Genomic DNA, 14115 nt, shown 5'->3' with positions numbered 1-14115 from the left:
TATACGACGAAATAATTTATAGCTTCTTTAAACGAAGTGTTTTATTTCAAAATGCATTTTCTAGACTAAACTTAACAAAGTCCCGAGGCCTGAAGACAATTTACATTAATATATTTTAGTGGATTATTGTAATTTATTTAAGGTTCCAGTAGTTTCACATTATTGAGATAAAATTTTACGAGTCATTTTGTTGACCTGCTCAACAAAATAGTAATATTTTTGAGAAATCCATAGAACTTAATGATAAATAAAATAAAACTCATCGGTAATAAAATACATTTATATCATTAAACTATTCAACCCTTACAAACATTCATTAATATTAACATTATTCTCTCATTATCTAACTAATCTTCCTAGGTTTCAACTGAACTGGGAACCCGTTCAAAGACGCAACAGAAATTGAAATAAACACTCGCATATCCTCGTAGGTCTCCGAAGATGAAGCTTCAAATTCTCTCAGTACTCTCACACAGACTGTTTTCACTAATTTGGTGCCGAAGTATCTACCTGAAAAACATAAAACAAAACGCCAATAAGAAAGTTACAGTTCAAACTGTTTCAATGGACTTAAAATAATACAGTTCTACCATTAACATATTTGTAAAAAACTAGATAAAGTATGTGTGTTTGTTATTAGTATTGTTGGGATGCGGGTTAATCTACTGCAGGAGAAAGTTAGCATACTAGGTAAGCAAGCATATATGGATATATGTAGGCACCCACCCAAACAATCCATTGGTCCTAAGCTGAACGGAATGTAAGCATTAGGGTTTCTTGTCTTGACATTTTCTGGATTGAACCGCTCTGGGTCGAAGTGTTCTGGGTCGGTCCAAAAGCGAGGGTCTCGATGTAGATGATAGATAGGAGCCACTAAAGAACAGCCTGCTGGTAGAGTGTAGTCACCTGAAAATAAATAAGTAAATAGCAGTTAAATAATGGTTGTTGTTAGATCAAAATATTTATTTAGTAGCTGTTCCCCTCAGTTTTAAGCACGTCCATGGAAAAACTATTCCTGCAACAGGGTAAACAGTAGGTCTTTCTCTATAAGAATTAGGTACATTATATAAACATGTCGTCTCCACTCACTTAGTAGTAGTAGGCACAGTGCCGGCTTTAACCCTTACGAAAAACAGAGACATATGTAGTTACCGATTGCGCGAGTGAAGCGAGCGCGAACTTTTTTTTTTATAGTTAACAAGTCAAAGCAAAAATTACCTAAAATGTAGCCCAATCGTACATAAGTTATTGCTGGTTAGTGAATGCAAAAACACGGGAACACAGGTCCTGATTGCGCGAGCGAAGCGAGCGCGAAATTTTTTTGTTATATTTTAGAACTCAAAACAAAAATGACTTAAAATGTAGCCCAAACGTAGATAACTCTTTGTTGGTGTTGGCGCCTATGAATTAAAATTTTGGGACTTAAAGTAGTACCATAAATAGAAACTAGAAGTTACTTTCTTATTAATAAAAGGACTTATAAACGACGTTACGTTTTTGCTAGGGTAGACAAAAAAATGTTGAAAAATAAAAACAACTATAAAGTGAAGCAAGCCCGAAAAAGCTTTTTTGAGATTTGGATCACTAAAAGTCCTTAACATATATAATAAAAGGCGACTGTGAAGTGAAGAAGCCGCGAGCGAAGGGAGCGCGAATTTTTTTGAGTATTGGGACGTGAATGAAAAGTAGCTATATGTGAAAAAAAATGTAAGTGTGAAACCGCGAGCGAAGCGAGCGCGAAAATTTTTAAGTTTTGGGACATAAAAGTAGTGTATCTAACGCGCCCGGCATTGTATGACAATACATTAATTTAATTGAAATTTCTTGGTCAAGGAGCGTACCGCGGCGCCCCTGAGCCCACGGCACCCGGGTTATTCGCACACCCTGCACCATAGGTTAAGGCGGCCCTGATGCTATCCATACATTTGGATACAGTTCTTGTAAGCTGCGATCTTTGATGAAATTTAAAACAAAAATAGGAGTAAAATTCTGATCAAGGATTGGTTGGGGGCGAATGCGGCGCCCCTTATGTCCGGCGCCCTGGGCCGTCGCCCAACCGCGCCCTACCCTAAAGCCGCTACTGAGTAGGCATATAGGTACCTGAAAAGGGATATTCTATTGGTGGCTTAAAAACTTCGCCAATCCACTTTGGTAGAATTTGGGCCTTGATAATGATGGTGGATTATCTTATCTTACATTAGGGACAATATGTGGTTCGCAGAAGGCTTTTCCACTCTTTTTGAACTTGGGTTTGAATCCTTGTAATTATATTTTTCACAAAAAATGCTTTGTATCCATCAGCTTACCAGCAGTAATATCTTCATTGACAGTCCTCTGCAATATTGCGCCTATAGGGAAGAGCCGCAGTACTTCTTTGAACACCATCTCTAGATATGGCATTTGCTTAAAGTCATCATCAGTCACGTATCTATCCTCGTCGCCTATTACACGTTTTATTTCGTCGTAGAGTTTCTCCTAAAAACAAAAAAAAAATAGGTATATTATTGGTAGTTCGTTGTTTCTCAGTTTTATGTCATCACTGTAGTTGGCATGCAGAATGTCCAGGTATAGAACTTTGGATCTTTCTCGAAAATATCCAGGGGTAATTGCAATTTTCCTCACCTGACATTTCGGGTGATAAGCCATCATAAGTATGAGGAAGGAAGAAATCTTTGCCGTTGCTTCTTGACTCTGAAAGAAAATCATACATGCTGCAATCTGCAATCCAGTTGTGCTAACGTAACATCTCAAAATTATGGATCAGGTAAGAAAAGCAACATCACCTACCGAAGTAAATATAGTAAAAGTCTCCTGAACCAATTCCTCTTTATTCAACTCCTGGGACAGTAGAAACCTGTCAATCACACTAAGTTGTGTATTAATGCCCGCATCATCTTCAGAATTCATCAGGTTCCTCTGGCTATCTTCCAAGGTCTTCAGTCTATCAGCCCTGTGGAGTAGGATGCGTTCACTGAACTCTATCATGATGTTCACGAAATGCTTCTGAAGATGATGGTCACTTGTCACCCAGAAGACTGGGTCTATTTGGAGATACCACTTCGTCATCCTTCGGAATATTACATCGTAGAGGCTGGAAATGAAGAAAATAATTTAGAGAACATAGAAATCTATCTTTTGACACGAAGATTTTTTATGTGAAAGTGCTGTTTCTGTCTTACAGGGGTAGGCAATTAAAGAGTAATAGTTACCCTGGTGATGAATCTATGACTTCTTCAATGTGAGGTAACTTTAAGGTCTGCTCTTTCGTTAAACCCATCAGTGTTTCTGTAAAAGGAAAAATTATTTAAATGTTAGTACGAATCCTCAGCAACTTTCTTTTTCTCTTTCTTTCTCGCAGGGAAGTACGTAGAGTTTTGGTCTAATTGTAGACCAGTCATAAATGGCGATCAGTTCAGTTTCCGTCATAGGTACACGTCATAGGTTTACCTAAGCGAAAGATTTTAAGACATCAGAAACGGCGGTATACAATCACCTAACAAAACATGTGACTGATATTATCTACCGGCGACGATGTTCTAATATACTCACGACAAACAGCATAACTGGTTGTCCTCACGACATCTTTGTACACATTGAACTCTCCCCTCTTCTCAGTCCTGAACTTATGAAGAAGAAAGTCCACTTCGATGTTAAAGGCTTCGCCGTAACTCTCTATAGCTCGTTTGCCATAGTTGGGAGTTGCTATCTTCCTGTGCTTGCGCCATATTGGACCTGTGAAGTATATTATAAGTATAGTAAATTATAAGAGCGGTTTAGTTCTCCCCTGGCTGCGGGATTGTTCGCGCGAGTTACCGCGGCCCTGGTACATAAAGGCCTTAAGAAGGAACATAATGGGGTTTAGACAGTAAGAGTCTGACACTCCATCACGCTGATAACCCAAAGCGGGAGGGGAATTTGATGATTTCCCATAAAAAAGGGGTAGGTATATTTTATTTAGTCATTTAAGTCAGGCATCTAGTCAGTAGTCGGGTAAAGCTCTCACCAAACAAACTGGCGGCTGGCTGCTAATCTCCGAGCTCTCTCCTGACAGATAATTGTTATTCGGGTGCGTATTTCATGAATTCAAGGGTGAAATAGTATGAATTGAAGTCTCACCTGAACCACTCAATATTCCTCCTCCAAGCACTTCCGCCATGTACTTATATTGAGGACCCTTCACACTTGTCTTCGTGTTAGAGAGCAGTAGCTGAAAAAAAATTATATGTATACTTTAACAAACAGTAACAAATAGCATTTAAGCATTTCTAAAATGCAACGTTTTTGTTTATATTTGGTGATATATTGGGGGTTTGGAGGAATCTCGTCTTTAGGTAGCCAATCCCTAAGTACGCAACTTTTGTGGTTCATAAACGTATTACAACAAACTTACTTTGAGTTCATCGGGATTGCTGACAAGGATGTTCAGATCAGGTCCAAGCCAGAATCTCATGACCCCACCATAATCTGCCATCAGCTTTCTCACAACTTCTGTGAATTCTGTAACGATAAGTTAGCTAGGCACATAATCTTTCGTTACTGGATAAAGTTTAACAGTCCGTGTTAATAAGAGATGATCTACTATTGTCAAAAAAGAAAATTATTTTAGATAGACCCACATTGTTTTAGTTTATTCGTGGTTATATAATATACAAACATTTCTTCTTTCAAATAAAGACCCGTACTAAAAGTACCTACCCGATGTATTATTCTGGTAGGAAAGCAGAATGGGCCAAGCTTTTTGGCCTTAACGATGTAACAAAAAGTACCTTATCTTTCTTTAGGATAGTTGAAAGCCTATTTTGTAAACGCGGTAGCTTTATAGTTATATGTCAATGCTTTGGAATCGAAAATTGAATATCCTGATACTGACAAGCTTTTCAATCAGATTACGCGATGACGTCTGTCAACAGTCAACAATAATATAATTACAGGGCAAGCCGTTAACAGTTATCAAGATAGCCACCTAGAGCAATTACTCCATTCTAAAAGCCACTTATAATTACAAAATAATACACCTAATCACAAATAAACATCGGGTCAATTATAACATTGCTATTATGTAAAGGACAGAGGTCAGAAATGATCACTGTTCCACGTAATAGTTTAACCCTTGCATTGCCGGGTCGGATCAAGCAGACAAGGAAAAATAGGTGGTTTTTATACGTCATGGTCAGCTTTAAAGCAAATAATCATCTTTGTCGTAATTGCTGCACTTCATCCTATTACACTGTTATTGACAGTATTCACGCCAAAACTACTGGACCGATAACAATGATGGCACGGCCTATGTCCTACTGCGCGGGCCTGGTACATAAAGGGCTTGAGAAGCAACATGGTGCCTTTTAGTCAGTGCTTCTTTTAGCGAGTCTATTACAATCAAATTAAGATGAAATAAATAATTTAAGGAAATACTAATTGACTCGTTCATAAAAAGATATAGATAACTATCAATGCAGTCATAATTAAATAGTGAAGCAAAAGAATAATTATTTGCCTGAATAATACGGAACCCTCAAGATTTAAACTCGTTATTATTTTATTACTGTCCGATGAGTTTACAGTAATTTCAATTACTTTATGCTTGACGCTTAATCAATTTTATCGATATTGCGATTCAATAACAGGCACATAAGAATGTGAGATCATATACCCAATGATGTTGGCAGAAATTGCATACTTAATTTTTAAAATCTAACATGTCATAATTAAATTTGATCCCGGCGGCTGCGGTCGACGTGGAAGAATCCAGGACCGTTGGCTATCGAGAAATGACTCCCGGTCATCGTAGGCGTGTGTAAAGTTTTAGGTGGCTCATCGTCCTTCCGTATCCTAAGAGACGACAGGCCTTTGTCCGTGGTGCGCGTTATTTCACGCGGTCTTAAAAGAGGGTCAGCAAACCCCAATTGGACGGGGCTGCGGGATCGTTCGAAGGAGTTAACGCGGCCATGGTAGGGACATAAAAGGCTTAGAAACACATTTGATGATTTCCCACAAAGAAAAGGGCGGAATTCAGGGGAATCACGGTGGTCGTGAATCTTGAGCCAGGAGGATTTTTAATTAAAAGCATCCTTTGCCTATGTTTAGCTGTCGACCTAAGCTACTTACTTGTTATCCGGGTACCTACCTAAGCTACAAGTACCTAAATAAAATACATATTCACATTAACAAAATATTTACTTACTTTCTGGCTGACCCATAAACATCAACGCATTTCCTAGCAAGGGTATGGTTGGAGGTCCAGGTATTTTCTCCGCCATTTTGATCATCCTCCTGTTTTTGAAGCGCCATAGCAACCAGGAGGCGACTAAGGCTGCTGCTGCCAAGTATAGGGGCCAGATCATTCTAGAAAAAAATAATTTTCAGTGAGCCAAAATACTTGTAAGTCGGACAAGCGATGCCCCAATGGGAAGGCATACGGGCCTATAAAAATCCTTTTTTTTTCGTTCTTTGAAAATATTTTAAATTAACCATCATGAAGCATGTATCCTTGATGATCCTTACAAACTTACGCACTTACTACCAGGGGTCCGATTCTCCTAATTTTACTTAAGCGACATACGATTCACGTTCGACTCGATTCGACTGAGATCCGATCCCGACTCGATTACGATTGAAGCGTATGTGGCATTCCGCTATTTTTTCTTTGAAATAAATGTTTTTATCCTTTTCTGTCATTCAATAATGAATCATTTTGTCTGCAAATGATTTACGATTGCAAAATGATTGTAGGTACAACAAACTACCGTATAGAGCAAAATTACCAAAATAGCAGACCAATCGCACACCAATCAAATGTCAATCGAATACGATTGGTCTTTTATTAGTAGCAGAATGCCTGATATGGTTAAAACTGCTATTGCGATCATATTGCGATTCGATTTCTATTCGATTTTGACATTATTAACTTAGGAGAATTGTGCCCCAGATTGTCAGTTGAGTTGTATTGAGCCAATTTATTGAGCTCAATTGGTTTATGCTAGAGGAGGCAATTTGTTTTATGTTTTAAAATTCATTACAATATAAAGAGCAACAATTAGTGCTATTGACATGATTAAAAAGTATCTGATATTAAAATATTTGTACCTTTAAAAAAGAAAACGAGCTATTCGGAAACTTTCCCGCTCAACGTTCGACCACAGACTAACAGAGAAAACTTTCACAAAAGTCCAAGGAGTTTTCATATCAATCCTCGACCAAGTTATTATGAAACATTTTTTTTTTTCAATTTGCATATTGCTTACCTGTTTACAAAACGTCGTGCCACACACAATACGAATCACAAACTACCCTAAGTACGTGACAACGTAAACGTAATAATTGCACATAAAAATGCCGCCCATAGTGCGTGTAATATGCGGCACAAATGTCGAGGAGTAAATAAGGACAAAGCATATACTTAGTGAGCCTACTGTCAATGGCAAGAAATATTTTTGCTTTCTGCATTAGCCGTACTAAAAATTGTCACGAACGAGAAATGGTAACAAATTATTTTTAAGCTGTTTTCCAAATCATAATGAAAAAGGATAAAACAGTGTTACTAAAAGTTCAAAACGCTCTTTAAATATTTTAGTGGTCTCTTCTCTACTTTAATTGTATCTACCTTATCCATCGCCGTAAAAATCAATCTTGAAGCGACTCCTCCACATTCGTACCATGTCATTTTGGCGTATAAGGTGGTATAAGTGTCGACAGGTCGCTGTATCTCTCAATAGCTAAAGAACTAAATAATATACCTAGGTAATTATCGAAGCACATGGTCCGTGGAACATACGTATTATATATTATGGAGATATAGGAAACCACACGTTAGATGCCTGTAGATAAAAACTTGCTGGGATTATAGCGAAGTGACATTTCTGAGACGACCACAACTTATCGAGAACATTAATTGGCCTTCGGTATTTACTATGCACATTATTTTCAATCAATGTTGATAAAAACTCAGAGCTACAATATGAACGGATATTCAATACTATCAGTTATTGATTGCGTCCCGAAAGAACTACTTACGTACCAGATGAATTATAGAATTTTACATTGAAAAGTTGACTGTATCACGGAATCTCGAAGTTCAAAATGCCGAAGTACTGAAGCCATAAAGTACACAAGATCGATGCACGTGACTTAGAATGTACGCTACATCGAAGTACTGAATTGCGAATGTTCATGATACCGATGTACGGAATATCGAAAGTTTGTTATAGCGAAGTACGTGATTGCGATTGTTCTGAATCCCGATGTACGGAATATCGAAAGTTTGTGATACCGAAGTACCTAATATCGAAGGGTTTAAAATCACGGTATCTGCGGTAATTGGTAATATCAACCGGAAATGCTTTAAATATCGTATTTTGATCAATTTCCAGTAAAAAATGCATTGCTTTAATGTACTTGTGTTAAATCTACGAGATCTTATGTTGTTATTCCACGACTTTGTTTTCGATTTTTGTCGTGGTTCACATTTATTCATCATTATTTGCCGAGCCTTTCCCAACAACCACCCACCCACCTAACATTGTATTGAGGTCTGCATTATATATTATATACACTTTTTGTTTTCAGCATTGTATTGGGGCCAGGGGAGCATCAATGTTTTACAAGGAGCGACAACATAAGATCTCGTAGACCGACCCCAACATTGTTGTTGGGGAAAGGCTAGGCTCAATATAATGCAGACCTCAATACAATGTTAGGTGGGTGGGTGGTTGTTGGGAAAGGCTCGGCAAATAATGATGAATAAATGTGAACCACGACAGAAATCGAAAACAAAGTCGTGGAATAACAACATAAGATCTCGTAGATTTAACACAAGTACATTAAAGCAATGCATTTTTTACTGGAAATTGATCAAAATACGATATTTAAAGCATTTCCGGTTGATATTACCAATTACCGCAGATACCGTGATTTTAAACCCTTCGATATTAGGTACTTCGGTATCACAAACTTTCGATATTCCGTACATCGGGATTCAGAACAATCGCAATCACGTACTTCGCTATAACAAACTTTCGATATTCCGTACATCGGTATCATGAACATTCGCAATTCAGTACTTCGATGTAGCGTACATTCTAAGTCACGTGCATCGATCTTGTGTACTTTATGGCTTCAGTACTTCGGCATTTTGAACTTCGAGATTCCGTGATACAGTCTGAAAAGTTCTTTCGGGACATAAGTTACATGGTTTTTCTTTATTGAATTTTTTAAGGATTTTCTGAGCCGTTTTTTATTTATTTCCAGACTTACCTTCTAAATAGGTGTAGAACGAATACAACAAATAGGAATTAGTCCAGCCTTACGTGTGATCCGATGACCAGAAAAATAGGGAGTCATTTAAATATACCTACGTAGATTATAAATAGGTAATTATTCTTTACAAAATAAAATGAAAGAAGAGTGGATATCCAGGATGTGTCTAACCCTTGCGAAAACAGGTAATTTAGTACGAAAGCAATTCGGTGGTTTTCCACCCGCAAAAAAAACATAAGTAGGTAGGTACAGTAATTTTTCCTCATTTCGAATGTATCTCATGTGACGGTTTTAGCACTAAACCTTGAAACACTACGCACTTTGTGTTAAAAATAAATCCTTTTGGAACATTTTCCCCTTAATCTTTTAATGTCATCTGTTGAGGAAACCGAAGCACTTTTTGTCGAAAGTAATAATGGTCCATTTCAGACGTGCTTTGATTATGAATAGCTACTTACTTACAAAAAGTTGATGTGGCATTAAAATATTAACGTAAGGCCTTTTCATTATAACTGTGCACTAAATTGATTTTTTTATTGACAAACTGCACCAGTTTTCGTAATTTGGTTACTTCATTGCACGTAGGGCTGCCATCTCGAATTTCACCAAACCCGGACAAACATTAAAAAAACCCGGACATTTGGCGTAAATCGCATTTTTTCCCCGAAGGAGTACGATTTTTTTAAACAAAATTATACCTAATTTGTAATCCATTTACTATTAACACATACTTAAATCCAATGAGGTGCTTCCTTACATGAAAAGTGTCCGGGTTTTCCCCGGACACTTCTTGAAACCCCGCCCGGACGGCCCCCGGACGGCCTCCAAACGAGGACAAATCCGGGGAAACCCGGACGGATGGCAGCCCTAATTGCACGTCACGTGGATATTCGAGAGTTATGATTATGAGAGATTTTATTTTGCAAAATAAACGTTTTTTTTTTTCAAAATTTTGAATACGAATGATCTTGCTTACGAAATCGCCACGAGAATGAGTTTCGTACAAAAGGAATGTGAATTGGTGTAATGATTCTTGTTTCACTTGCTTGGCTCACTGTTTTTGTTTCTTTTACAATCTCAATATCCTACTCCAGATAATTGTTTTTTAGGGTTCCGTACCAAACAGGTAAAACGGGACCCTATCGTTTTCTTAGCTAGGTATTAACTAAAATCTTATAATATGAACTCATCTTATGTAGGTACTCATCTTTGGTACTCATCTTTTGTATTCTCTTATGAACTCTCTTATATACTCCTCTTATGTACTCTCTTATATACTCCTCTTATGTACTCTCTTATGTTCTCCCCTTATATACTCTCTTATGTACTCTCCTTATATACTCTCTTATGTACTCCTCTTATGTACTCTCTTATATACTCTCTTATATACTCCTCTTATGTATACTCTCTTATGTACTCCCCTTATATACTCTCCTATATATTCCTCTTATGTACTCCCCTTATATACTCTCCTATATATTCCTCTTGTGTACTTTCTTATGTACTCTCTTATATACTCCTGTTATGTACTCCCCTTATGTACTCTCTTATATACTCTCTTATATACTCCTCTTATGTATACTCTCTTATGTACTCCCCTTATATACTCTCCTATATATTCCTCTTGTGTACTTTCTTATGTACTCTCTTATATACTCCTGTTATGTACTCCCCTTATGTACTCTCTTATATACTCTCTTATATACTCCTCTTATGTAGGTACTCTCTTATGTACTCTCTTATATACTCCCCTTACGTACTCTCTTATATACTCCCCTTATGTACTCTCTTATATACTCCTCTTATGTACTCTCTTATGTATACTCTCTTATGTACTCTCTTATATACTCCTCTTATGTACTCTCCTATATACTCCTCTTATGTACTCTCTTATGTACTCTCCTATATATTCCTCTTATGTACTCCCCTTATGTACTCTCTTATATACTCATCTTATGTACTCTCCTATATACTCCTCTTATGTACTCTCTTATGTACTCTCTTATGTACTCTCTTATGTTCTCTCTTATATACTCCTCTTATGTACTCCCCTTATGTACTCTCTTATATACTCTCTTATATACTCCCCTTATGTACTCTCTTATATACTTCTCTTATGTATACTCTCTTATGTACTCCCCTTATATACTCTCCTATATATTCCTCTTGTGTACTTTCTTATGTACTCTCTTATATACTCCTCTTATGTACTCCCCTTATGTACTCTCTTATATACTCCCCTTACGTACTCTCTTATATACTCCCCTTATGTACTCTCTTATATACTCCTCTTATGTACTCTCTTATGTATACTCTCTTATGTACTCTCTTATATACTCCTCTTATATACTCTCCTATATACTCCTCTTATATACTCTCTTATATACTCCTCTTATGTACTCTCCTATATATTCCTCTTGTGTACTTTCTTATGTACTCTCTTATATACTCCTCTTATGTACTCCCCTTATGTACTCTCTTATATACTCCCCTTACGTACTCTCTTATATACTCCCCTTATGTACTCTCTTATATACTCCTCTTATGTACTCTCTTATGTATACTCTCTTATGTACTCTCTTATATACTCCTCTTATATACTCTCTTATATACTCCCCTTATGTACTCTCTTATATACTTCTCTTATGTATACTCTCTTATGTACTCCCCTTATATACTCTCCTATATATTCCTCTTGTGTACTTTCTTATGTACTCTCTTATATACTCCTCTTATGTACTCCCCTTATGTACTCTCTTATATACTCCCCTTACGTACTCTCTTATATACTCCCCTTATGTACTCTCTTATATACTCCTCTTATGTACTCTCTTATGTATACTCTCTTATGTACTCTCTTATATACTCCTCTTATATACTCTCCTATATACTCCTCTTATGTACTCTCTTATATACTCCTCTTATGTACTCCCCTTATGTACTCTCTTATATATTCCTCTTATGTACTCCCCTTATGTACTCTCTTATATACTCCTCTTATGTACTCTCTTATGTACTCTCTTATATACTCCTCTTATTTACTCCCCTTATGTACTCTCTTATATACTCCTCTTATATACTCTCCTATATACTCCTCTTATGTACTCTCTTATGTTCTCTCTTATATACTCCTCTTATGTACTCCCCTTATATACTCTCTTATATACTCTCTTATATACTCCCCTTATGTACTCTCTTATATACTCTTCTTATGTATACTCTCTTATGTACTCCCCTTATATACTCTCCTATATATTCCTCTTATGTACTTTCTTATGTACTCTCTTATATATTCCTCCTATATACTCCTCTTATGTACTCTCTTATGTACTCTCTTATATACTCCTCTTATGTACTCCCCTTATGTACTCTCTTATATACTCTCTTATATACTCTTCTTATGTTATCTCTTATGTCCTAATCTCTTATGTCTTATGTAATCCTCTCATGTACTCTCCTATGTACTCGCTTATGTTCTCCTCTTATGAACTCCCTTATCAACTATTAATTATATAACTTGGACTGATGGATTTAAATATTATCCATAATCAAAGCCAGTAAATGTACGACACTTTAAATGTACAGAGTGGTCCTTGGAACTGCTGTACGAATTCCGAATGTTTAAAAGGCAAACTTGAGGATCAGTAATCCAGCATGTAATGTAATGTGTGTACATTGTATGATTAGTGGAATATACACGTATTTTGTTAATTGGTCACTAAAAACGTCTATGCTCTTAGGTAGTGGCAGTCAAGCAAAAATGCCCCACGTTTGGTACTTTGCTACGGCGTAGCATTGCTACGCTGATTCACGTAGGGCGGTCAAAGGGTCGGGCCGAATTCACTTTGAGAGTTTTTTGAAACTTTCCAATTGACTTAACTAAGATGATTATATATATGTACTTACTTATTTACGCTTCTGATAATAAGTAAATTCATACTTACTCAATGACAATTTACCTGTTTTGTGTAGGTAACGCTGTAGCGTTTAGATACTAAAACTGTTTTTATCAAAGCTGCTAGCAAAAGGAGTTACAAAATAGTCAAATATCTGCGTAATTTTTATTAATTTACTAGGTTTTACCCGCGTCCGGATATGAATGTTTCTCGTAGCCGGATAGTGACAAAAACTATCTGGTGTCCTTCTCCCGGGTCTGAGCTACCTCCCCTCTAATTTTCAGTTTAAATGGTCGTGCCATTCTTGAGTTATAAGATGTGTATCTAACACGACTTGCTATAGATATATAGTATTACTATATGTGGATTTTACATTTAAAAATGATTTATTTACCCAGGGAAAGGTCTCGCTTACGATGTACCTCAATAAAACAATTATATTTTCATCAAAATAAAACACAGTTCTCAAGAAAAACCATTTATTCTCCCATTCTTCCTCGGCCTAGCTCTGACGTTGTACCCGTCTGCGCAGGAGACGGAGATCGCGACGTGCAGTTTGATATTATCTAAGCTGCCTGCTGGTTCGAGCCGGGCGTAGCGAAGGACCCACACTATTATGGTTTTTATTAGGGCTGTGGGTGGTGTATACTCGTATACCTACTGCCAACATAATCTGTGTAATTTTTATGTATTTTTTTACTAAATATGTGTATTTTACATATATTTTTTTAACTTAGGGAACGGTCTCGCTCATAATTCACCTCAAGAAAACAATTACAGCCTTACTACAAAAAAATAAACATCTGTTGAACACCTGTCTTACAAAAAAACGTGGCTGCAAAACGGACTTTTTTTTTATTTTTTTTTTAACGACGTCAAAAATCATCAAATGACCCCTCCCGCTGTGGGTTAGCAGCGGTGAGGGAGTGTCAGACTCTTACTGACTAAAAACCGTCGTGTTCCGTCA

The 14115-nt window shown here is 36.9% G+C and overlaps 1 protein-coding gene across 1 annotated transcript; it reads right to left on the bottom strand.

The window, feature by feature from the left end:
• Positions 1-262: 262 nt before the first annotated feature.
• On the bottom strand, positions 263-7378 carry LOC124639311 (cytochrome P450 4C1-like). Its single transcript, XM_047176595.1, has 11 exons — positions 7242-7378; positions 6182-6342; positions 4391-4497; positions 4117-4207; positions 3550-3732; positions 3210-3285; positions 2788-3091; positions 2623-2691; positions 2307-2475; positions 727-906; positions 263-510 (listed from the first exon to the last, which is right to left on the bottom strand). Exons 2-11 carry the CDS (start codon positions 6339-6341, stop codon positions 344-346), a joined length of 1506 nt encoding a protein of 501 aa, XP_047032551.1. The 5' UTR covers position 6342; positions 7242-7378; the 3' UTR covers positions 263-343.
• Between the last annotated feature and the right edge of the window lie 6737 nt (positions 7379-14115).

The sequence above is a fragment of the Helicoverpa zea genome, chromosome 19, assembly GCF_022581195.2.
Source record: "Helicoverpa zea isolate HzStark_Cry1AcR chromosome 19, ilHelZeax1.1, whole genome shotgun sequence".
Lineage (NCBI taxonomy): Eukaryota > Metazoa > Arthropoda > Insecta > Lepidoptera > Noctuidae > Helicoverpa > Helicoverpa zea.
This window is presented reverse-complemented; position numbering and strand designations above follow the sequence as displayed.

What these genes read in the sequence shown, in the direction of transcription:
- LOC124639311 (XM_047176595.1), bottom strand. Translation starts at nt 6,341, where the DNA reads ATGATCTGGCCCCTATACTTGGCAGCAGCAGCCTTAGTCGCCTCCTGG. An exon ending in CTTTTACTATATTTACTTCG is followed by an intron (nt 2,692 to 2,787) that starts GTAGGTGATGTT and finishes ATTTTCTTTCAG; the next exon opens with AGTCAAGAAGCAACGGCAAA. An exon ending in CAATGAAGATATTACTGCTG is followed by an intron (nt 907 to 2,306) that starts GTAAGCTGATGG and finishes ATTTATTTTCAG; the next exon opens with GTGACTACACTCTACCAGCA.